The sequence below is a fragment of the Juglans regia genome, chromosome 3 (genome assembly GCF_001411555.2).
Source record: "Juglans regia cultivar Chandler chromosome 3, Walnut 2.0, whole genome shotgun sequence".
In the NCBI taxonomy this organism is placed as follows: domain Eukaryota; kingdom Viridiplantae; phylum Streptophyta; class Magnoliopsida; order Fagales; family Juglandaceae; genus Juglans; species Juglans regia.
In genome coordinates, this window is record NC_049903.1 from 3,386,986 (window position 1) to 3,410,800 (window position 23,815).

At 38.3% G+C, this 23,815-nt stretch overlaps 2 protein-coding genes and 1 pseudogene across 3 annotated transcripts; 1 reads left to right on the plus strand and 2 right to left on the minus strand.

Moving 5' to 3' along the window:
• The first annotated feature begins 1,669 nt into the window (after nucleotides 1-1,669).
• On the plus strand, nucleotides 1,670-5,697 carry LOC109004638 (probable glycosyltransferase STELLO1). Its single transcript, XM_018983268.2, has 3 exons — nucleotides 1,670-3,659; nucleotides 4,625-4,751; nucleotides 4,955-5,697. Exons 1-3 carry the CDS (start codon nucleotides 1,966-1,968, stop codon nucleotides 5,423-5,425), a joined length of 2,292 nt encoding a protein of 763 aa, XP_018838813.1. The 5' UTR covers nucleotides 1,670-1,965; the 3' UTR covers nucleotides 5,426-5,697.
• A 409-nt stretch (nucleotides 5,698-6,106) lies between these two features.
• LOC109004636 lies at nucleotides 6,107-11,410 on the minus strand (annotated as a pseudogene).
• A 1,404-nt stretch (nucleotides 11,411-12,814) lies between these two features.
• LOC109004632 (exosome complex component RRP43) lies at nucleotides 12,815-22,901 on the minus strand. Of its 2 annotated transcripts, none has more exons than XM_018983260.2 (10): nucleotides 22,592-22,901; nucleotides 17,234-17,465; nucleotides 16,840-17,036; nucleotides 16,669-16,718; nucleotides 16,504-16,573; nucleotides 16,309-16,414; nucleotides 15,777-15,843; nucleotides 15,545-15,620; nucleotides 13,695-13,987; nucleotides 12,815-13,136 (listed from the first exon to the last, which is right to left on the minus strand). In XM_018983260.2, exons 3-10 carry the CDS (start codon nucleotides 16,997-16,999, stop codon nucleotides 13,053-13,055), a joined length of 906 nt encoding a protein of 301 aa, XP_018838805.2. In that variant the 5' UTR covers nucleotides 17,000-17,036; nucleotides 17,234-17,465; nucleotides 22,592-22,901; the 3' UTR covers nucleotides 12,815-13,052. The 2 variants fall into 2 exon arrangements, with proteins under 2 accessions (XP_018838805.2, XP_018838806.2); XM_018983261.2 differs by having other exon boundaries at nucleotides 17,234-17,344; nucleotides 22,592-22,895.
• Nucleotides 22,902-23,815: the final 914 nt, after the last annotated feature.

Genomic DNA, 23,815 nt, shown 5'->3' on the forward strand with positions numbered 1-23,815 from the left:
TGTGCAACAGGGAGGAAACTGTAGAACATATTCTTTGGAAATGCCCATCTGCCAAGGATGTTTGGAGTCTTTGTTGTAAGGAAATTCAGAAACATTGTCTTGTTGGCCTAAACTTTATGGAACCAGCTATTTATCTGGATGGGTGTTTAGGAGTTACAGATTTTGAGATATTTATGGTTATTTCTAGGTTGTTGTGGACGAGAAGAAATAAATGAAAAATGATACTTGTAGTCGTGAGTGTATAAATGCTGTGCAGTTGTTTTGTAAAAAGTGAATAAATATAAGACTCACATGAAAATAAATTAATTTTTTAATAATGAATCTCATTTTTGTTCAAAACGACTACATAATATTTACGCATTTCATGACTGAGCATTACTCGAAATAAATTTATATATGATGATATTTTCCAGCATCCTTCTTATTTGTTTTAGATGGCTACTATCTCTTTGGAAGAGTTTCAGTCTATTACTAAATCTCCTGCAACAAGAAATCGCAAACCGATCAAAGTTCAAGAAATTAAGGATCATATAAAAAAGTTAAGAGATTTGTAAGGAAGATGGTTTTAATAACCTGTCATAAAAAGATTTATACAAGCTCTTAAGAACTCTCGCACAAAAAAGGATATTGAAAATTTTCATAATTGATTAGCAAAAATTATATATTTGCGAACTCATCTGTGTACTCAACTGATATGATTGATTACATTATTTTTTTAATATAAAATAATTATTTTAATTAATCATATAAATAAAATATATAAAAAATATATAAAAGTAACTATATATAATATAACTCATCGATTAATTATGAAGGAGGCACATGTGGTTGATGAGGGAGGACAATAGCTTATGAAATAATTTAACATTGGGGTAGGTTGTCATTTTCAATTACGATTCCCTTAAAATGAAATGCCAATTGTTGAACAGCAAAGAGAATAATATATGGATTTCCCTATCCTCGTTGAAATTCACATACTATCTAGGATATTAATTATTGGATCTAATTAGGTTGCCCCATGCAAATTGAGAATAATGCATTTTTGGTAACACATTTTCTTGCTCTCCACGTGAATTTATATAAGAAAAATAATTTACTTACAATTCTCTTATATTTATTTTAAAATTTTGAAGAATTTTTAAATTGATTGTGGGTTCAAGAGATTTTCATTCTCGCAAGTTCATATCAGTAATTTTGTAAAATTGAGATTTTTTTAATAAAATGGCTTGATTGCATTAATTGATTATAAAATGAATTATAAAGCAGTTGTAAAAAAGTTGTAAGTATATCATTACTTTTATATCGGACTATGAGGTTGGCTACAACTCAATATATTATAATTTTTTGTTGTAAGGGAGGTGGAGGATTCGAATTCAGATTTTTTATTTGAAAAATTGAGTTATATAACTAATATCCCTGGCTCTTGGCCAATATATTGTAATTTGATTATAAATTAAATAAAGCTAGTTAGTAATGCGAAACAGGAGTCTTTGTATCATTAGGAAATAAAAAAAATTTCCCAATAAATAACACACTGCCAAATTAACACACGAGAGAGAAAAATAAAGGGAAAGAAAAAAATTATACAAATTATCAAATAAGAAACCACAGTGAGTCGGAGACACAGAACTAGAAGACAGAGACCCAACGGCGGCCCCCACCAAACCACGCAACTGCAACTACTAAAGTTTGCATTGAAGCTTAAGAAAACCCAACCATTCAGCCATATCTGTCGGCAAGCCAACCACATCTGACACAAACAACGAGAAGAAAAGGAAGATAAAGACTTGGCAGACGAGAGAGAGAGAGAGAGAGTCGTACTGAGTGTGGAGTATTATACAGAGAGTTATAGAGAGAGAGGGCCACAAACTCTCTGGGAGAGAGAGAGAGAGAGAGAGGAAGAAGAGAGAATTCAGCCTCGAGTCAAGCTTAGTAGTACTGGTGGTGGTAGATTTTTGGGGTCCAATGTTGGTCCAAGAGCGTTCAACGCCGAAATCACCAAAATCCCAGATCAGAACCCTGCCCACTCTCCACCCCAACCGCTTCTCGGAGGCAAAGAGCCTCGATTTCTCCACATGGGTCTCCGAGAATCTCTACAAGATCTTCACTGTCCTGCTCCTCATCGCTACCGTCGCCGCTCTCTTCTTCCTCCGCAATGTTGGTGACACTGCCGCCCTCCTTTGCTTCGAAACCCAGTCGAAGAACCTCGAGAAGTTGGAGTTCCCGCACATTAACTGGAATTCGATCGCGCCCATCACCGACAAGTCCTCGCCCTACGCGAATTTCAGAACCAATCAGTGGATCGTTGTCTCGGTCTCCGAATATCCCACCGATTCGCTCCGTAACCTCGTCAAGATCAGAGGCTGGCAAGTTCTCGCAATCGGGAACTCCAAAACGCCGTCGGATTGGAGCCTGAAAGGTGCGATTTTCTTGTCTTTGGAACAGCAAGCTAGTTTGGGTTTTCGTGTTGTGGATTTTCTTCCTTACGATTCGTATGTAAGGAAGACTGTTGGGTATTTGTTTGCGATTCAACATGGTGCGAGCAAGATCTTTGACGCTGATGATCGCGGGGATGTAATTGATGGGGATTTAGGTAAGCATTTTGATGTAGAATTGGTCGGGGAGGGTGCCAGGCAAGAGGCTATATTGCAGTATAGCCACAATAACCCAAATCGGACCATTGTGAACCCGTATATCCATTTCGGGCAGCGATCGGTTTGGCCAAGAGGGTTACCACTGGAGAATGTGGGCGAAATTGGGCATGAAGAGTATTACACGGAAGTATATGGCGGAAAGCAGTTCATTCAACAGGGGATTTCGAATGGGCTGCCTGATGTTGATTCTGTATTTTATTTTACTAGGAAATCGGGTTTGGAAGCATTTGATATTAGGTTCGACGAGCATGCCCCAAAGGTGGCGCTGCCGCAGGGAATAATGGTCCCCGTTAATTCTTTTAATACAATCTACCATTCTGCAGCATTTTGGGGGTTGATGCTTCCTGTTTCCGTTAGCACGATGGCTTCCGATGTTTTGAGAGGATATTGGGGACAAAGGCTTTTGTGGGAAGTTGGTGGTCATGTTGTTGTTTACCCGCCTACAGTTAATCGGTATGATAGGATTGAGGCATACCCATTTTCGGAAGAAAAGGATCTTCATGTGAACGTAGGTCGTCTAGTTAAGTTTTTGGCTTCCTGGAGATCAAGCAAGCACAGACTGTTCGAAAAGATTTTGGAATTAAGTTTTGCAATGGCAGAGGAGGGGTTTTGGACTGAGAAGGATGTGAAGTTTACCGCTGCTTGGCTTCAAGACTTGCTTTCAGTTAGTTATCAGCAGCCAAGGCTAATGTCATTGGAATTGGATAGGCCACGAGCAAGTATTGGTCATGGGGATAGGAAAGAATTTATCCCACAAAAGCTGCCATCTGTTCATCTGGGGGTCGAGGAAACAGGGTCAGTGAATTATGAGATCGCAAATTTGATTAGGTGGAGGAAGAATTTCGGGAATGTTGTCCTTATTATGTTCTGCAATGGGCCTGTGGAACGCACTGCTCTTGAGTGGAGATTGCTTTATGGGCGAGTATTCAAAACAGTGATTATCTTGTCAGGGTGGAAGAACCCCGATCTTGCTGTTGAGGAAGGCCAATTGGAGCGGCTATACAAGTAAGTTGTTAGGATCTTGCGCCTTGTGCTTGTCATGTATTAAAATTTACTATCGGTACTTCTGGGTTTTGGGTATCGTTGGACTATTGAAGACTACTTTATTGTGTGTTCTATTGGTATCTGAGAGCTTTAAAAGATAAGGGGATCCTACCTATCAAAAAAAGAAAAAAAAAAAAGAAGAGAAAGATAGAGGATCCTAAAATATGATATCCCATATGAATTGTTGTTTTGGTATTCGTATTCATGTATAATGCAAATGGGACCGCTAAATTTTTTTTCCTGTTAATAGAACTTGAAGTTGACCTCTATGATGAAAATGGTAGATGGTAGATGCATAGGAGCTATGGAATGAGAAGATCTTTGGAATCACTATAACACTATTCATATTCTGGAAGGGAGCTCTTGCCCTAGAACTGCAGGTTCACCAGTGCCATACCTAAGTTGACCTGGTAACCTCACCGCACCATCTATGAATGGTTTGGGGTTAGCCCCGGTGAAATAGGTACATCTCGCTAGTTCCAAGCCTGTGCTGTACTGATCGGTCTTGAACTGGGCATTGTCTTGATTTAAGGAAAATGGGGCACGCCTCTCCTTTTCCTTTTGATTTCTTAATTTTTTTCCTTGAATTTGAGTTAAAATCTTTTATCAACTAATTAAGGGCCATCCCACCTCTTCTACTCCCTTTCCCTCTTTCGTAGCTTGTTTTGGATGTAAGCTGTTTTGAGTTTTTGTTTGGTAGTAAATGAAAGGTATCTCAGATCTTGGGCGGTTATGTTTCAATTTCTTGTACGCCCAGCCATGCATTTACCTCAGATGATGGAATGGAGTAGGTGTAAATTTGATGATCTAACTGTTCAATCTGCATTTTGGCTAACTCACAGAATAATTTTCAATTTTTAAGTTAGCCCATCTCTTTAAAATTCTTTAATCATGTTTTCTTATTGTTGTCCAATTCTCTTTTTCAGGCACCTTCCTAAGATCTTTAATAGATATACTAGTGCAGAAGGATTTTTATTCCTTCAGGATGATACCATTCTTAATTACTGGAATCTGCTACAAGCAGACAGGAATAAACTGTGGATCACGAATGAGGTATTATATAGCTTCAAATATCCAATCGCCATCTGTTTCCTCTAATATGAGCATTGTTCTAGGTTTCAGAGGCCTCTAAAACTTAATGCTTTGCTTCACCCATCAAAGCGCTGTTATGACACCTTGATAATCTTCAATAGCAGAATCTGATTTTATTATTACATTTCAATTTCTCTATCTCTCACGAATTCCATGGAATTCAGGTCTCCAAGTCTTGGACTACCCTGTCAACTAAAGACAACTCGGAATGGTATTCAAAACAAGCAGATATGATAAAGAAGGTTGTCAGCACCATGCCAGTTCACTTCCAGGTCAGTTATAAGGACAGTGTAACTGAGGGACAAAGCATCACAATATGCAGTTCTGAGGTATTCTACGTTCCTCGGCGCTTTGTCGCTGACTTTGTCGATCTGGTTAATTTAGTGGGCAGTCTAGAAATCCATCAAAAGGTTGCAATACCCATGTTCTTTGTATCAATGGATTCCCCGCTGAATTTTGACCCAGTGCTCAGTACAATGATGTACCAGCAAAAACCACCTACAAATAATTCTTCAAACCTATATTCAGCTCAAGTACCTGCTGTGCACCCATGGAATGTGTCAAGCGAACAAGATTTCATAAAGCTGATCAGAATAATGGCAGAAGGCGACCCTCTCCTAATGGAGTTAGTCTGAATATATTTTGATACTAGAAATAACCGCAGGAGAGAGGAAGCAAAGAAACGTCCACTTTTGTTAGCAGTTACACCAAACTGTACGTCTTTTTTTGTCTTTTATTTTTTGGTCGAGAGGGAGGGTACTTCTTTTCTTTTCCCATTTTCCTTTTTTTTTTCTCCATTTTTGTAGGTTTACCTTGTACAATTCATTCTTGATTGGAGGTTCCCTCCCCACAAAAATGTAATCTGCTCATGAATATATGAAAAAAGAATTGTATTCAACAGGGACAATCAAAGTTGTTGATTGAAAATGGTTCAGATTCTTGTAAATGCTACATCGGATCTCGTTTGTATATTTCTCCTTTCCCAGTAACGTTTGGAATAGAAAGTGGAGGTGAGACTTACCAATATGGGTCTCTTAGATTGACGGAAGTGTCACAGAACCTTCTAATTACCTATCTCCCCTAAGCCGCAGCTTCCATCATTGAGGAGACGTCAACATCCAGTTTGGCTATATCGGGTGGTGCCCTTTTTTTTTTATAGAAAAGGGCTGAGATTGTTGTTGAGTAACATACAAACAAAACTAATTTCAAAACTAATTTACAATTTAGTTAGTGTCATTCAAGATTTATTATTATTTTTTGGGTTGCATATGTTCCTCGAACTTGCATCTGTTCATCCAACAGTGAGAGAACTCAAGGAAATAACGAGTGTCTCAGATATATGCACTTCACAATCTTTTCTCAACAATCAAATTTGCAGTTTACCGATCAATCCCTTCAATCTTATCTTCTACTTCCGAGTACAAGTGCCTTAAACTCTCAATATTCTGTTCAGAAGTCTCCCAGTAGCCACGGCCATTGGCCTCCAGGAAAGTCTACACCAACTTCCTGAAGGAATTTGGATTTGTTTTCATGAGCCTATTCAACATCTCCTCATCTTGAATGAAAGTAGAGTTGGCCTCTTCATACACCCAATTGTCAACTTGGCCAGAAGTTTGCACTCCACCCAACTGTATTAGTAAGCCTCTTCTCAATTTCACGAACACCCTCGTACCCGCTAGCCATCATTCCTTCATACCACTTGGGGTTCAACAACTTGGTTTGAGCGTCAAGATGCACGGTCTGAGCAAAGGTACGCACCTGCATTTTAAGAAATTTAAGAGGTTTAGTTGTAGCGTTTCCATAGTCTTAGCATTATGAGCAGAAAAAAATAAGAAAGTCCTTGCCTGAGAAAACTTCAAACCTGGTTTGAAATTAGGAAAATAGCGCATTTTTTCTCCCCTGTGCATTAGATGTGGTGGTGTCCACGATGTATGCATTAGGCATTTTTCCATCTTTCCTTAAGTTCTGTACTAAATTAGTCGGGTCCGAGTCGAAGTAGTGACTCACATCAGTGAGTGAGATTTCTTGAGGAGTCAAGATTTTGGAACGTGGCATCAGCTGTTCTCAGAGCTATCTCAAAGACTTCTCTTTTCTCAGTCATTCCTGCACCAGGGGCATCACAATCAAAAGCAAAAGACTTTTGACTCAAATACATATCCTGGAGCTGCTTCTCATCATTCCACGAAGAGTTCTCCACAGCAAGATTTACGTTTGAGGAGTAGGATCCTGAGGCATTGGATAAAACCCGAGTTGCAGCTTCTCGAACCCCAATCCCAAGGTTTTTAGCTTGTTCTAGTGCGTGCTTCCAAACATAGGTTTGGTCTTCCAACTCATCTAGTCCAGCTACCATCTTTACTGCTCGGTCAAGGAGATTCATCTGTGAATACAGTAAAACATCATCAGAATACAGAGAATGTTTGTTTAAACTTAAGCTGAAGTTTGAAAATTTACTACTTGTGTGCTGAGGTATTATTATATAAGATCCAAAAGAAAGGGGAATCATGATTAGGATTATACCTGATTGATAAAGAGATCTCTGAACACTCCAGAGCAATTCACAACAACATCAATCCTAGGCCTTCCAAGCTCTTCAAGACTTACTGGTTCCACTCGGTTCACTCTACCAAATGTATCAGCAAGTGGCCTCCACCAATCATCCACAAGACCTGAGCCAAGGACTCACCATAGGTCTGAATATTATCTGTTCCCCATAGTACAAGGGCAACTGTCTCAGGATATCTTCCCCCATTTTCATTCTTCTGTCTCTCAATCAGCCTATCCACCACGATTTTTGCACTCTACATTGTTGCGGTTGTGGGAATAGCTTGTGGATTGAGTGCATGAATATTCTTTCCTGTTGGCAATACTTTTGGATTTCTGATTGGGTCGCCACCAGGCCCTGGCTCCACATATTTCCCTTCTAATGCTTGCTTCAGACTTCCCAACTCATTATCAGCCACAACAAGCTTCAAACACTCCTAAGAACTCAAACAATGTTCTAAGCTTTCCCTTGTCACCCTAGTAAAACTTTGTGCTTGACAAGTACTGAACCCATGGTTCGTTAATACCAAACCCAAGGATTGAGCTCAGTTTATCAGAAACATCAATGACTTGGCCCTGATTATTAGTTGTACGTTCCACAAAGGTAGAAATAGCTCTACATGATGCCTCAGTTATTTGCCGAAGAAGCTCTACATACTTTAGTACTCCCTTGTCACTTCCCCTATGTCTCGTCCAATAGACGCAGCTAGTATACTTGGGAGGGATGAAATTCCATCTTCAGGACGGTCTAATGCAGCAACGTTAACAAGTGTTGCAACCGCTTCCATGGCTGATGGAGGCTCGCCAATGACATGGAGCCCACAAGATAAAAGGCGGGACTCAATCTCCATTATCTTGTAATATACCTTTCCAACCACAAGATCTCGTTCTTTCGCAGAGATTTCCTCTCCCTCATCGGGTAGTTCCACATCCTTGTCGAGATTACATTGTTTAGCCGTGCTCTGGCCCTTGGCTATGGTTGCTTCGGATGGGTTATTAGCTGCATAGTAATATATATTTGGAATATTCCTAATTAGACTGTCAGGGTAACAAACATAACTCATTCCCACCTGCTTTCCAGGCATGAATTCAAGTGACCCGTGAGTGCCAAAATGAAGAACAGTATCGGCTTTGAAAATTTTCTCAACAAAAGAGTAGTATGCTGCGAAGCCATGATGTGGGCTGGCTGACTTGGAGAATAATAGCCGCATAGGATCATCCTCATAGCCAAATGTGGGCTGAACACCAATGAAGACATTACCATACTGTTTACGATATACCAGGAGATTCTTACCATCAAAATTTAGATTCCCAGGGGGTTTTCCCCAGTTCTCCAATGTTGTGGCATAGGGAGTCAGGCTTTTGTATTCTCGGACACTCATCTTGTAAGCAACGTTCAAGTTTGGGCTGCTGAATTGAGCCTCTTTGTCATGAATCACATCTTTGATTAAGACTTCTGAAGTCTCTGGCAGGCCCTCAACATTGTAACCTTCCCTTTGGAGTTCTTTCAGAACAGAGAAGATGGAGGAAAAGACATTGAGATAGGCGGCCATTCCAACATTTCCCTTGTCTGGAGGGAAACTGAAGACAGTTACTGCTAGCTTCTTCTCTTCCTGTATCAGTGCATCCATTTATTAAGTCTAACTATGTTCAAGTGATTCTCCACAGAATAGGCGGCAGAACACTACTGAAGGATGAAGCTTCAATTACAAGGCAAATAAATTACATCTAATAAGCAAAATCCAAAGGTAGAGGATTTTCTATGGTATGGAATAGATAAGGTAAAGGAAAGAGGAATTCTAAACATGTCTGAAACTATTCCAATTCTAGGTAGTCATAAAGTTCGGAAGAAAGGGTATGTTTCTCCATTATTGTCGACAGCCAAATCATAACAATTGACTAAGCATGGAATTTATGGCCAATTCTCAGGGTGTGTACTTACAAAAATAAATTGGTAACAAGTAACAAGTTGTTCTTCCTCTCAATCATTGGCAAATATAGATTAGAAAACAAGCCTCGGTACATATAGTTGACATTAACTTAAATCTCCTTTTAATCATTTGCATCTCTTATTGTTTCAATTCATCTGTAATGTGACTGTATTAAAACAAAATTTTCTGTTTTAATAACCACTATTCATAGAAGCTTTTCTAAAGTGGCACTCTGATAACTGGCTTAAATTCTTTTTATTTTTTTTTTGAAGATTTTTGGGCAAGTGATAGTAGTACAAGAAGAAACATAAGAAAGTCATCTAGGGGAAAAATGTCTGGATCAGGTCAGAAAAGTACGTAGCACAAATGCAAATATACCTTTGATTTTCTCTTCAGTTCAGCCCATTTGATAGCTCTAGTGCACAGCTGTTCCACCCGCTTGTGAAGAGCATGTGATTTCCCTGTAATCACAACACATCATAATTAAATCTGACAAAATGTATCTGTGACTGTGAGGGTATCTGGAATGGAAACTAAGAAGTCAAATAGACACGACGTAATTAATAAGGAAGCAAATACTTGCCAGTTCTAGGATCGTGGCCGGCAAAGACAATGGGCTCCATGCCTCCATCTAGCTCTGGCAGAGCAACTTGCAAAGCAACCTGAATTGGGTGTAGCCCCAAAGTACTGTTCAACCACTCCTCAGTCGTCTGAAATACCAGAGACAGTGCCACAATGTAAGGCACATCAAGCTTCATAAGTGCCTCAACGACCCTAGGATGGTCTTGCCTCGCCGGCCCCCCAACAAGTGCAAAGCCCGTCAGGGATATCACGGAATTAACGAAGGTTTTCTTAGTAATCGGATCAATCAAATACCTCTCGACCGGCCCTGAAAAGTCAGGCCCATCAGCGAAAACCGGTATCACTTTAGCCCCTCTGGCCTCCAATTCCATGATCACAGCCACACAGTGACTTTTATCACCGGTAACAATGTGACACCTTTGCAAAATCAAACCAATTATCGGTGCATTTGGATCCTTAAGCTTTTCATTAGCGTCCTTTCTAGTTCCATACCAATTCAAATACTCACATCCTCGTACATACAAGGAGCCAAAGAATGCCAAATCCCGCTATCCAAATACAAAACTGGCTCAGAATACTCTTAGTCCCTTTCAGGGCCGGCACATAAGAGCCATAAATCATTTTCGAGAAGTTCTGCAAATTATCCGGTGACCCACAGAGCCAAAATTGCAAACTGAGTATATAAAGACGATCATCCTGAGCCTTATCACAAGACAAATACTTCAAAACCTTTGGCAAAGTCCTCACAAGCTTTAACATGCTCTCTGCAGACCCAACAGACTGCTTCTTTCTCTTAAAGAGCTGGAAGAAGGGGCTCTTCGACTGCCCGAGCTACGACATACTGAATGAACCCATTTTGTTTAGCCTCATTACCTCAGGCATTGAAGGAAACACCAAAACCGCGTCAAGTCTATCCCTCTCTCTCGACAGCATCCTTAATCTTCAAAGCGAGCTCCTCAACGAAAATCAAAGATCCAATGAAAATGTTCACATCCTTGAGGTCTTTACAGAAGGTTTTATAGGTGGATTCATCACGAAGCTCTTCAACCAAGTAACCCACAACTTCAAAGGAAGCGTGTCTTTGGTTTTTATTGAGAGCTTGAACTGCGGCCGTGAGGGACGATTGATATTGTGCTTCTAAGACTACGTAAACGGCTTTGACGGTTGGGAGGCCTAGGTTATTGTTTGGGACAATTCGACGAACTTCTGGGGTGGTTTGGGTGAAAAGGCCATTGCCAATTGTAGCACATCTAACTTTGACGGAGGAATTTAAGTTGGTTTTGGCGGTCTTCTTTGGGAGGAAAGAGTGGAGAAAGTAATGCTTTTGGGAGAGAGACGAAAGATGGTCAGCTGTGGAGGTAGGCAATATAAATGGCGAAGACACCAAAGAAGCCATTGAAAGTAAAGATATAAACCAACCAGACGGGTTTAAGTCCTCTCTGATTGTCGATTGTGGAGAGCAGAAACGAGAGAGAAGCAAAATTGCAGAGAGAACAGGAGATTTGTGTTTTTGGTTCAGTTTCAGGGTCTCCTCTCTTTTTCTTCCAGGGCTAGAAGGCAGTGAGGTTATCTTTCGAGCGGAGGGGCAAGTGAAGGTGGCGAAGAAATGAGAACTAAAAGTCTGAAACAGTTGGTTTTTCTGTTTCGATTTGTACAGACCCCAAAGACAAGCTTTAAAAAAAAAAAAAAGTGTGTACCCTATAAAATATAATAAAAATATAATTTTTTCAAATTTTAATTTAATTTTTTAAAATTTTAAAATCATAATGTTATTAAAAAATAATTTTTTTTAATTTTTAATCAAAATTATTTTATCTTATTTTTTTATTATCAAGATAGACATTATTTTTTTTATTTGGTGGGAGTTAGACACGTGGCAACAAGTATAGGACTCTCTCAAACAGGTAACCTCTGTTCCACCTTGGACCTTGGGTTTCTGTTTCTCCATCTCTTATTTAAGCTATAAATTTAGAAAAGAAAAAGAGCATAGAGTGATTGGGCTGAACAAAAAGACAGTAGAGTCACAAGAAAGCCCATTGATATTTCAGGGCAGGAAAATATTTAATTTATGAATAATAGAATAAAATATTATTTTTTTAATATTATAATTATTTTAAAATTTAAAATAATTAAATTATTTATTATATTTTATATAAAAATTTATAATGATGAAAATAGATGAGTCGAGATGAATTTCTAATTCAAACCGAATAATATCCATGACTCTTCTGCTTCTAAGACGTCTCTATCCCACATTGTTGGGAAGCATGCAGTTCATCTTGCAACCGATTTTTTGTTTCTTGTTTTTCCAAATAATCTCTTAGCATTGTGCGTTATATCCACGTAAGAATTAATTAAGTCGTTACCTTGATTAAAATATTAATTAGCAACTCAGGAAAAGCGTCGAAGTTGATACAACTTGTTTTATTTTCATTAACTATATATAAACCAGGAAACACAATTGAGAATTCAAATGCATATCTACAGGGGTAGGTGCTGAGTAGTGTTGATAACTAAATAGTGAATACAACTCCATTTCTGAAGACTCGAGCGAGGGCATATGCATTGATATTGATGACGGACATCATCGTCACAGTAGTCAATTAAAAACAACATTTTTCATTATCTGGGTACGTGCCTTGCACATGGCTTCAAGTGGCACGGCTTTGGGGATGGAGATTCCATTACCTTCAGTCATATCAACTTCTTCTTCACTAATCCTTTCCCACTCAAAGCATTGAATCAAAGAACCTATAGTTTAAGCCCTGCATACGTTGGGCAAGAACACCACCAGGACATGCCCTCCTCCCCAACCCAAACGGCAACAACTTTTTGTGTTTCATCACCCTTACCATTGTCAAAGCTGTTTGCATCCTCCCATAACTTGGGGTCTCTATGTACGGCCCATGCATTGACCAATAGGATTGTGTCGCGTGGTACATCAAATCATCCGACCGTACAATCATCCAATGACGGTGCCAGAATTGATTAATAACTCTTTAAAAATTCAAATCCTTCTGCATATGCAGCCCAGATTGATCAATAACTCTAACCTTCACAAAAGCGTCTTTTTTTTTTTTTTTTTCTTGAGTTAATCAATATCAGTGTAGAAACAAAGAATAAGCAGTAAGTACAGGTGTTAAACAAAACAAAACAAAACAACTACACTAATGAGTAACATCCCCAAAAAATAAAGATCAAACAAAACCTAGTCAACCTCCATGCCAGAATTGGCTTCATCCAAAATCTTCTGTAGCTCCCACACTCTCTGTCTCGTCAATGCAATGCAGTCCTGCAACAACAGCAATCCTCCATAATCAGCATTCGCCTTTTTCCCACAGAGTGCATAATATGAAATGAACGCTAGAAAATGTTATACATATTGCTAATAATGAAGGAAAAATCCTAGGGCTTCGTGTAAACCTTCACACCTAATATCCATACTGATATATGCTCCTCGGCACAATCATACACATTACACGGATTGGACAAATCGATATATCTGAGTTTTCTTTTATTTCTCTTTCTTTATCTTTTGGGGGAGGGAGGGGAATAAAAATTTTGATGTGTCTAAAGCCGTTATAAACTTGCTGCAGCATTTCACGATTTCAAGTCCTTCTCTACACAAAGTTCTATCAATTCAAAGCTTCTAAGAAAATGAAGAAAAATCTTAGTCTCTCTCAGATGTATACTGACCATGATACCCCCAGAATCAAACATACATATTTATCTCAGTTTTCAAGGTTCAGCAGACAGATGGTAGGACCACAGCTTGGAACATGCTATATTTACTGTATTGATATTTTTTATGGATCCTTTAAGTGGGAGTTTTTCAGGGTAAAAAACTGACCTGTACAGCTGATGTATAGGCTAGAACTGCTCCACCTGGCTTGTAGAGTGAAATGAGTTGACTTGATGAATCCAAAACCACAGTAACAAGAGTTTCCATGATGGCCTCTTCCTCCGAAGTGGGATCCGCCAGGATGTAGTTCTTGTGAAGTATGCATGTTAGCGAGAAAGGAATGCTTCTCAGAGTGAGTTTCCTCTTTTCTTTATTGACGGGCTCCTTTTCCAGCTTTCCTCCATCTTCCTCAGACACAACTATTTTACCATCATCATTTAGAGAAACTGCAGGGATTTGTACTGCAAGGCATGGACAATTTTATCACAAATAAGGCACTGCAGATTTGGTTAAATATTTTGAGTTAAATCTACATCCTAATATATACTAATGAAATTAAAGGACAAATTATGTGTGTTCAAACTGAAGTCTATGCAAGTATAATTGCATAATTGGTAGGTATAGAACCTCGTAAACAAGAATTATCCAATAAACATCCACTCAATATTATTAACTTGGCTTTAATTGAAAAAAAAAAAAACCCTGATCCCACGTATAGTTGATGAATATCACTAAAATAAAAAGTACGATTTCAGGCCATCTCATTCTAGAAAGGCAAGTAGACAATGAAAATACTTTCATGATATAACACTAAAAAAAGATCTCCAATCATATGGTGTAGAAGTTCCAGCAATTTTTTTTTTTTTATAAGTAAACAAATTTTATTGATCAAAGAATTAGGCAAAGCCTGATACAAATACAAGAACACCTATATGCCCTAATTAAGAGGGCACAAAAGAGACAAGAAAATCATGTAGGTCTATGCCGTTGAAATCAACAGCAATGGCCCAAGTACATAGAGTCCGTAAAATAAAGCTATAAGTTCCTCTAGCGATCTCTCTTTGTCATCAAACATCCTCGCATTATGCTCCTGCCACAAACACCACATGATGTATATAGAGATCATCTTCCAAACCGCTTTAATCTGCTGCATGCCTCCTATATTTGTCCAGCTGGCCAGCACTGCCACTACAGTCTCCGGCATAACCCAAGCCAGCTCTACTCTACCGATCACCTCATTCCACAAAACCATTTCAACTATTAAATTGGCGGGACTCAACAAATTGTTGGCCTTGCACCATCAATATGTTATGAAACCTCAATATCCGATGCTACGGGGCTGAGGTCTGAAAGCAAGAAGCTTTCTTGAGTAGCACGTGCTCACAAGAAAGGAAGAACAAGAAACTGACACACATTTTTCCCAGATTCTACAGATTGACAGATATTTCCCAATTTCTATCAATTTTTTTCTGTTCTTACAAGTATCTAGAACACAAAAACACAGCCAACAAAACATTTTCAAACATGCATGTATGTTTCGACGTGGAAAAAATGAATGATTGCGTATCTATACCAAAGCACCATCAATAAGGGTAAGAAACAGAGTCACGTGGAAGCGAGGTAAATAGGACTAGCCAGAGTAGAAGCTCCACAACTGATTGTGTATAACATTTGTGGCCCCACTCGTGGAGCCCTTAAGCAAGCATTTAGTAAAGTTCAGTATTAACCTTGCCCTTGTTTACTTTTTTTGGGGCTAGTTAAACATAGAGAGGACCAGCCCATTAAGGAATGGGCATCTGAACCGGGCCAAGCTCTTAGAATGAATGAGTACTTCGGGACTATCAAACCATCAGAAAAGGCAAGGAAACGGTGTATATTGCTAATGCAGAACTGAATTTTCAGGGTGCATTTGGTTGTTGGCAAGTAAGATAAATTTCCTAGGCTCTCTGTGAGTCCTTTTTATAGCATTTGAATGGACCACGAACAATACCAAGTGATATAAGGTACACAACACTTACAATGAAATAAGGCAGCAACAGCTGAAAGCAAAGCAGCATCAAAGAGAGCACCATCGGCGTCCAAACAGTATATGTCCTGCAAGATATTAATTGAGTACTATACAATTCAACAGATATCAACCAGTATAATTCAAGAGGTTCAAGAGAACAAGCTCAAAGCACCAGAAGGAAGACTTCCTATTCTTCTTAAAAGATACAAATGGTGATTCAGTGAGACAGTAAAAACCATTACCAGGTATGCCATCCATGCAGCTTTTCCACTGACCAAGGATAACTCCTTCAGATTAATCATGCCAGAACTGCAACAGCACATATTACATAACAGTGATACTAACCAGGAATGAAAGTGGAGTAGGGTAAGAAACTAATGTTAGATGAGACCATTGACGATCATAGAAGTTCTGATCAACCCAACAGATAGTGGTATAAAAAGGAGCCATAATTTAAAAACTTGAGAAAACTTACCTAGATGAGCTTGTAAATGTAATTTCTTTTTATAATTATAAATGCAATTTTCTTACTAATAAAAACCGTTTATAAATGAAATTTTCTTACAGCAACAATTGTTTTCGAACCGTATTCCAAAAAATAATTTCACTAAAAACCATGAATATATCCTAAATGACTACCTTGACCACCAGATGTTAACCCATATTAAGGAGTTTGATGGCCTGAAGGGATCCGATATAGGGGTGAATGTTCATAGCATCTTTGGAAGAAAGAATTTAACTATCAAGAAGTAGCCAGAGAATTGAATTACATGCCTTGAAATAGTGTCAGATAATTGTTTTGACACAACTGGTGCTGCCTCGGCTGGCCTGCCAGGCCTAACAATTGGAGAACAAATTGGAGGCATGTGGAAATCAATAGCTGAAAATAACAGAAATATGCATATTGATATCCCCTATATAAAAGTGAGAAAAGGCAAGAGAGGAAAAAAATAAATGCAGCTAGTCGACCTATGCAGCCCTCATCTGGTGACTCCATCGAAGGAGTCATGACTTCCATTTTAACAGCAGCCAGCATTGTCTGTCCGAGAGGTGGGGAAAAGTCTTTAATTTAGGTAACAAACAAAATTTATACCCGATACACATGTAGAGATAAAGCAAGAGAAAGGTACTTACAGTTGAACCGATCTTTGCCAATGCAGAGCCATCAGCAGATGCAACGGCACCTTGACAGAAGAAAGAAAATGGTTGACCAGTTCAGTTTGAGTAGAAACCCAAATAATGAAAAATTTATATGAGAGATGAAAGAGAGAGAATGCCAATAAATGATAATTTTTTTTTACTAACCAAGAGCTATAGTTGTATCTCTAGCTCTTCCTAATGGCCTGCCATCAGGCCGTATGGATTCAGCCAGATGACGCTCATAAAATCGAAGAGGGAAGAGGCGTCTAAAAGCATCCACCTCCATTTCCGAAGACAAATCTCCAGATGCATCTGGCAACCCCATTTCTCTTCCTCGTATAAATACCTAGTGTTTCCCTCAACTTTCAAAATGGGGAAAACAGCCTTTTAGGATAAAACGAACTAAATAATTTTAAGATTGCAATACATTGTTGCATCCCAAAACAGAACTCGCCTTGTTTTTCTCTGGAAACAGAAAATGCGACAAAAGAAACTTGGGATGGATGGATTTCATATAAATGCATGGTTACAGAGAGAGACAGAAAGAGAGGAGACTTACCGGATAGAAAAGGGGCGGGCTAGAGACTGACTCTGCAAGGGAGGAGCTGGGAGTTTCTTCCGCAAAATGAACTTTTGAATCTCTTGATCAGTTTGCAGGTCTGTGGAGGAGCTGTGTTTGTCCGGGTCGGGTCAGGTAGGTAATATCCAGCAAATCAACAACGAAAATCAGAGCCCATGTAACACATTTGAGTCCAATTGACTTATTTGACGATTTCGTGATTTTGAGCAATCTAATGGTAATGACTAGTGAGTTTTTTCATAAGCTAAAAATCTTTGCCAACTAAATAATTAAAGAAAATTTTAAGTGCTACACTCTCATTCTATTCTTATTTCCTGATATTATCCTTTAATTTTAATTTTTTTTTTAAAAAGTAATAAATAATTATCCAAGAGTAATGAAAATTGTCACATTTACATAATCTCAAATTAGAACATGCGAATCTGATGTTCAAATGTCTTTAATAATAAAAAAGAGAATGATAGATCTCTTTTTTTTTTATATAGGTAATGGGAGATGATAGGCATAAGCCCAAGTACACAAGACGTATACAAACGAAATACCTACTACTTTCCAAAAACGAAAGGAAAACTAAAACAGATTCTGGAAATTATCTTCCATTACAAAAGTTTTAGACCACAAACTCAAAGCACTAAAGAAAAAAAAAATCCCTAAGTTCTCCCAATGAACATTCTTTGTCTTCGAAGCATCTCCCATTCCTTTCAAGCCATAGGCACCACATGAGACAAGAAGGAATCATCTTCCAAACATGAACAGCATTCTTGCTACCCTTCAATCCCTTCCACCCTACCAAATGCCAATAAATCTACCACTTCCTTGGACATTACCCAAAGTAAACCAGTCCGATTCAAAACCTTATTCCACAAGAAAATGGCCACTTCACAATGAAGAAAGCGGTGATTAACAGATTCCACATTCTTCTTGCACATGACACACCAATCAGAAATGTACATACCTCTCCTTCTAAGATTTTCAGTTGTCAACACTTTGTCCAAGGATACCACCCAACAGAAAAGAGCAACCTTGGAAGGAACTTTCACTTTCCATGTTTTTCCAGTGAAATTCACAACTCCTGTGACTGGTTAATATTCTGTAAAAAGAGGAGACTGAGAACTTAGAATTTCCCGCAGGAATCCACGGCATGCTGTCCTCCCTACCTATCATCAACTTTGATCTGTAAAGTCTTTCCAGAAAAGTCTTAACATCATCCACTTCCCAGTCATTAACATCCCTGATAGAGATAACATTCCACTGAATATTGTTGTCAATGCAACAGAAAGAATTTCCTACAGTTGCATTTCGATCCCTTGCAATTCTAAAAAGAGAGGGAAAGTCCAGCTTAAGTGAGGAATCCCCACACCACAAGTCATGCCAGAAAAGTATCATCTTCCCATCTCCCCCATCTTCAATCTAATATGATTTGAAAATGCCCCCCATCCTTTTTTAATGAACTTCCACAAACTGACCTCATACGCACCACTAGTATCTTTAGAACACCAACCTCCCCACAAACTACCATATTTTACATCAATAACATTTTTCCAAAAGGCATTACTTTCCATGTAGCATCTCCAAAGCCATTTCCCAAGTAATGCTCCATTAACAATCTCAAATTTTTTATCACCAACCCACCACAATCAATTGGTTGACAAACCTTCTTCCAACTAACCAAATGGAACTTTTTGGAAATATAACTTAATTGCATTGAACTTTGTTTCCGGTTGTTCTTTTTTCCCTTTTCAAATTTCATGACCGGTTGGATGGGAAAACTTTGAAACGTCTATCGTTATGTAAATGCTAATAATGATATATAGATATATAGGAATATGAAATTTAGCCTCGGGCCATAAAGATTCATGTTATATGAGATTTTTTGTAATTGTAATAAGTTATACAATAGGATGGAAGTGTGGTGTATAGAATTTTCCTATATAATAAGCAATACAGTATTTACACATTGAGTTACAACAAATAGAACTTAAAAAACAATGCCACTACTAAGGACCTAAGGTCTTTTGGACCAGATGGTATAAGGTCCAGTCTTCATATAAGAGAACCAAGTTCGAACCCCTACCCCCTGTATAAAAAAAATAAAAAAATAAAAAAACCCACATACATCCTGTCACTCCAACCAACAACTACATGCAATTAATGTGTCTAACGCTGTGCACCATAGCGACTTTGAATTGTGTTGGTGAAGCCTAATAAATTGATTATAGAGAGGGCATCAACACTGAGAAAGCCACTGGCCTCCCCCCATGCAGTGCTAGCTTCAGGATATCTTTTCTTCATGGACGTCGCAAGCTGGTATAATCACCAGACACGAGGCATCATTAGCAACATATATATCTTTGTTGGGCAGGGGATCGGAGGTACGTGGTGCTGCACATATTGCCAATGCCACCCATTCCAAAGCGCATGATGAAACCCAAGCATTGATCTAGACCTAGATGCTGATTTTAGCGTGCTGGCTAGCTTGCTGCAACTGGAAATTCATGATTATTGTGTGATGAATAAGGTCTCAACTGGCATTAGGAGTGTGGTGTTTAGGTATATATAGTGTTTAGTACTGTAGAACACGGTTTGGGATCTGGTTTGGGATGTTAATGCTGGTGGGAAAGTGGTGATTTTTCATATATATATATATATATGGTGATCTTCGTTGTGCAGTTATTCCAAATATCTTCTAGCACGCAAGGGAATTAAAGAATGACCTAGGGGCAAAGATATCTGATTCCATCTGTAAATTTTCCAGGTAATTCAAGCTGAAGCTGGAAAGGGGAGGCCGCAAGCAAGGATTTTTCTTTCTTCTCCTTCTCTTTTTTTTTTTTTTTTTTTTTTGTTCGTTTTGTTAAAGTTAATCTACACACATTAAAAGGTGTGGAACCAATCAAGTCACTTTTTAATGCCAATTTTGGATTTCTTCTAGAAAAAATATTCCAAACCCACCTACGAGAAGAAAGAATAAAATGTGGTTCACATCATCTTCGAATATGCACAGAATGGTGACTCGGCGTGGTTTGGATATAGAATTGAAACACAAACCATCTCAGTGTGTTTGGTACGGACAGATGGTTTGCGTATCTCATCTCATCCCACTCGGTTTCTCATCATCTCAACATTGTTCGTCTCAGTAACCACTGACATAAGCACAGAGACACTCCCGCACCAAGCCGTTTTGGACACCTCCCGCACCACAAGCACTTTTTCTTTATTAACGCCGCCATTCCAGTCCCTACATCTAGGGTTGAGCACCAACCAAGTCGGAGTCGGTATGGCCATCCTCTGACTCCGACTCCAACTTTGTTAGAGGTCAAATCCAACCTCTGACTCCGACATGTTCATCCTCCGCTCCGACTCCGACTCCAACTCCGAATTGTCAAAGCGGAGTCGGATTTGGGCTTTTTTTTCCTATTTTCAACTTCATATTTGGCACACTTTTTAAAAAAGAATTTTTTGAGTGAGCTTTTAAATTTAATTTTTTTTCAAAAATCACAATCTAAAGTAAATAATTTACTTTTTACTAAAAACATAAAAAAAATAAAACTAAATGAAAACAATTAACATACTAAGTTACTAACGCACTTCAAAACATTAAAAAAAAAAATTAAAAATGACTAATCACTACAATAAACATCCACTCCCATCAATGCATCATCCATCATCCACATCCAACTAATCACTTCAAGTCTACAATAAACATCCACACCCATCATCCAAAATCATCCACACCCATCATAATAATATGTTCTTACAATGATTACAACAAACATTTTTTAAGTTCTAATTTTGAAAAAAAAGAGAAGCCCAACATTTTCTAAGTGCCAACCAAATTAAATGTTCCCAAAAACAAACATATTACAACAAATTAAATGTTCCAAGTGCCACACTGCCATTCCAACTTCTAAGTTGTGCTTAAAAAAAATATGAAAAGATTTTAGTTAGAAAATATTTTGCTATGCCAACCAGAAAATGATAATGACAATAGAGCTAACTATGAATTTTGCTATGCAGTAAATATCCATTATCCTCCATGAATTTCACAGAGAATAACATTTTTTTTTAAAGTCGGGGAACCTCTCCAAGGCAGGGCCCTTCGGACACACCCCTGCAAAGTAAACCTCGATCCTGTGCACCGCACCCTCGAAAGTTTTCTTACACGGAACTGGTTAAATCGTTGGTTTTCCACCAGGGAGTGTGGCCCCAAATGATTGTTTGCACTCATGAGGTGTTGAACCTCGGACCTTGAAGGGAGTGATACCCCAAGACCAAGGCCTTCACCACTTGGACCAATCCCATGGGCCAACCCTAAGACCAAGTCTCTTTGACCGTGCACCACAGAGAATAACATTAATACCATGAAATTTAGGAGTTCCCGAACTCAAAGAACTATGTAACAGTTCAAAGAGACTAACAAACTCCAACAACTAACAGTTCAATGACTTACAAACTCCAAAAATCCAATGCAAGCATTGTTGATGGTCATCTCAATTCAACCAAGGAACATGATATAAGTCATCCAATCTTTCTTTTCATGATTTTCAAGATTGTCAACCACAACACAAACATCAACAGGACTTTCAGGGAATAACATGACAACTTATGTCATCTATGCACTAAATTAGTTTATCAAAAAGAGGAGATTTCGTCAAGTCTGAATTCCTAAAGGTGATAAAACTACAACTTTGTACTTATAAAAATGTTCAACTTTGTGGAACACAGATTAACTGCCCAACCACACCATCAATTACAGAAAGAAAATAAAACAGCCCACATGTTCACTAAAACAGTCCCAACTTTAGCATCATATTAATATATAAACAGCCCCAAACAACAACACACAAACAAAAACAGCTCCAAAAACAAGTATAATCTCAGTTTATTCATTCAAAACATCCCAACAAAAACAGCCCCAATATTAACTCAAATTAAAACAGCCCCAGTATAATCACAGTTTTATCCAATCATTCCTTGCAACAACAAAAAAACAGCCCCAAACTCATTCGATTTTAGTTACACAGATTTTACACAAACTCATCAACTGCAACATCCATCCAAACAAGTATAATCACAGTTTATTCCTTCAAAACATCCCAACAAAAACAGCCCCAATATTAACTCAAACTCATCAACTGCAAGTCTGCAACATCCACCCTATTTTAGTTACACATATTTTATGCAAACTCGTCATCACAAAATTACACAGATTTTACACAACCATATCATCACAACATTACAAAGATTTTACACAACCATATCATCGCAAAATTACACAGATTCACATATGCAAAGAGAGAGAAGAGAGATAAGACGAGGGGAGAAGAGAGTGAAGCTTACCGTGTCGACCGCTGCCTGCGGGGGTGGTTACTGGGTCAGGGTGAGGTCGCGCGGCGACTCAGCGAGAGAGAGACGAGAGTCGGGGGGGGACTGGGTCAGGGTGAGATCAGGGGGGACTGTCGCAGGGTGAGATCGAGACTCGCAGGGAGGGAGAGAGAGAGAGAGAGAGAGAGAGAGAGAGAGTGGTCCTATGGAGGCTAGGGTTTTTTGAAGCCTGAGGAAAATGGAAATTATGAAGGGAGAGAGAGACGAGAGACGAGAGACGAGAGTGACAGGGTGAGGGCCTGAGGCCGCGCGCGGGGGGGGCGGGGGGGAGGGGGAGAGGGGGAGAAAAGGTAAAACGACCGAAAAAGAGAAAAAAAATAAAACCTCTGCGATATTACAAAGTTTTCTGCGTGGCCCAGTAGCAATTTTCTTTTCAAAAAACATAAAAATTGTAATTTTCTATTCTAGCATGTAGTTAAGATTTGAGTAATGTTGTTCAAAAACAAAAAAGATTTTAGTAATGTTATACATAGTTGTGGAGTGCACAATCACCGAGTAATCGTTTTAAAAAAGAGTGGGAGTCCACTGTTAAAAATTAGTTTTTTTCGTATGGATCTCATATTTATTTATTTTTTCAAATAAATGTACGGCGTTTGCGCACTCTACGACTGTAAATATCATTTCTCTTAAATATACTTTCCAATAATTAGTAGGATCCATCACTTTATCAAATCCCCGTAAAAATAATCGTATCAACTTTGTAATTTTAATATTTTTATAGGTATGCAATTTATTAATTACTACTACTTAATATAAAATATATTTATAAATAATCTTCAATTATTGCAAATACTAGTAAGATGATTGGGAAATAAGATGAAATGTAAATTTTGTGAATAGTAGTAAGATAGTTTATGAATAGTATTGAGATAGTTTGAGTTTAGTATTTTTTAGATTTTAGGAGATGAGAGAAAAAGTTGATATTATAAAATTAAAATATTATTGTAATATTATTTTTATTTTAGGTTTTGAAAAAGTTGAATTATTTTTTTATTTTGTTTGAAAGTTTAAAAAATTGTAATAATTAGTTTGAAAAATTGTAGTAATAATTTGAAAATGTTTGTGTTTGAGTGGTGTTTGAGAAGTAAATGAGATGAGATAAGGTGAGATGCGGATATGAGAATTATTTTCAAACATCCCTTAAAAATCAACTCATCTCATCTCAACTCAATAATCACA

Coding starts and splice junctions, on each gene's coding strand:
- LOC109004638 (XM_018983268.2), top strand. CDS start 1,966: ATGTTGGTCCAAGAGCGTTCAACGCCGAAATCACCAAAATCCCAGATC. Junction 3,660..4,624: donor CAATTGGAGCGGCTATACAA/GTAAGTTGTTAG, acceptor TCTCTTTTTCAG/GCACCTTCCTAAGATCTTTA. Junction 4,752..4,954: donor AACTGTGGATCACGAATGAG/GTATTATATAGC, acceptor CATGGAATTCAG/GTCTCCAAGTCTTGGACTAC.
- LOC109004632 (XM_018983260.2), bottom strand. CDS start 16,999: ATGGGGTTGCCAGATGCATCTGGAGATTTGTCTTCGGAAATGGAGGTG. Junction 15,844..16,308: donor TTATCTGACACTATTTCAAG/GCATGTAATTCA, acceptor GTGCTGTTGCAG/TTCTGGCATGATTAATCTGA. Junction 13,137..13,694: donor CCTATACATCAGCTGTACAG/GTCAGTTTTTTA, acceptor CTGTTGTTGCAG/GACTGCATTGCATTGACGAG.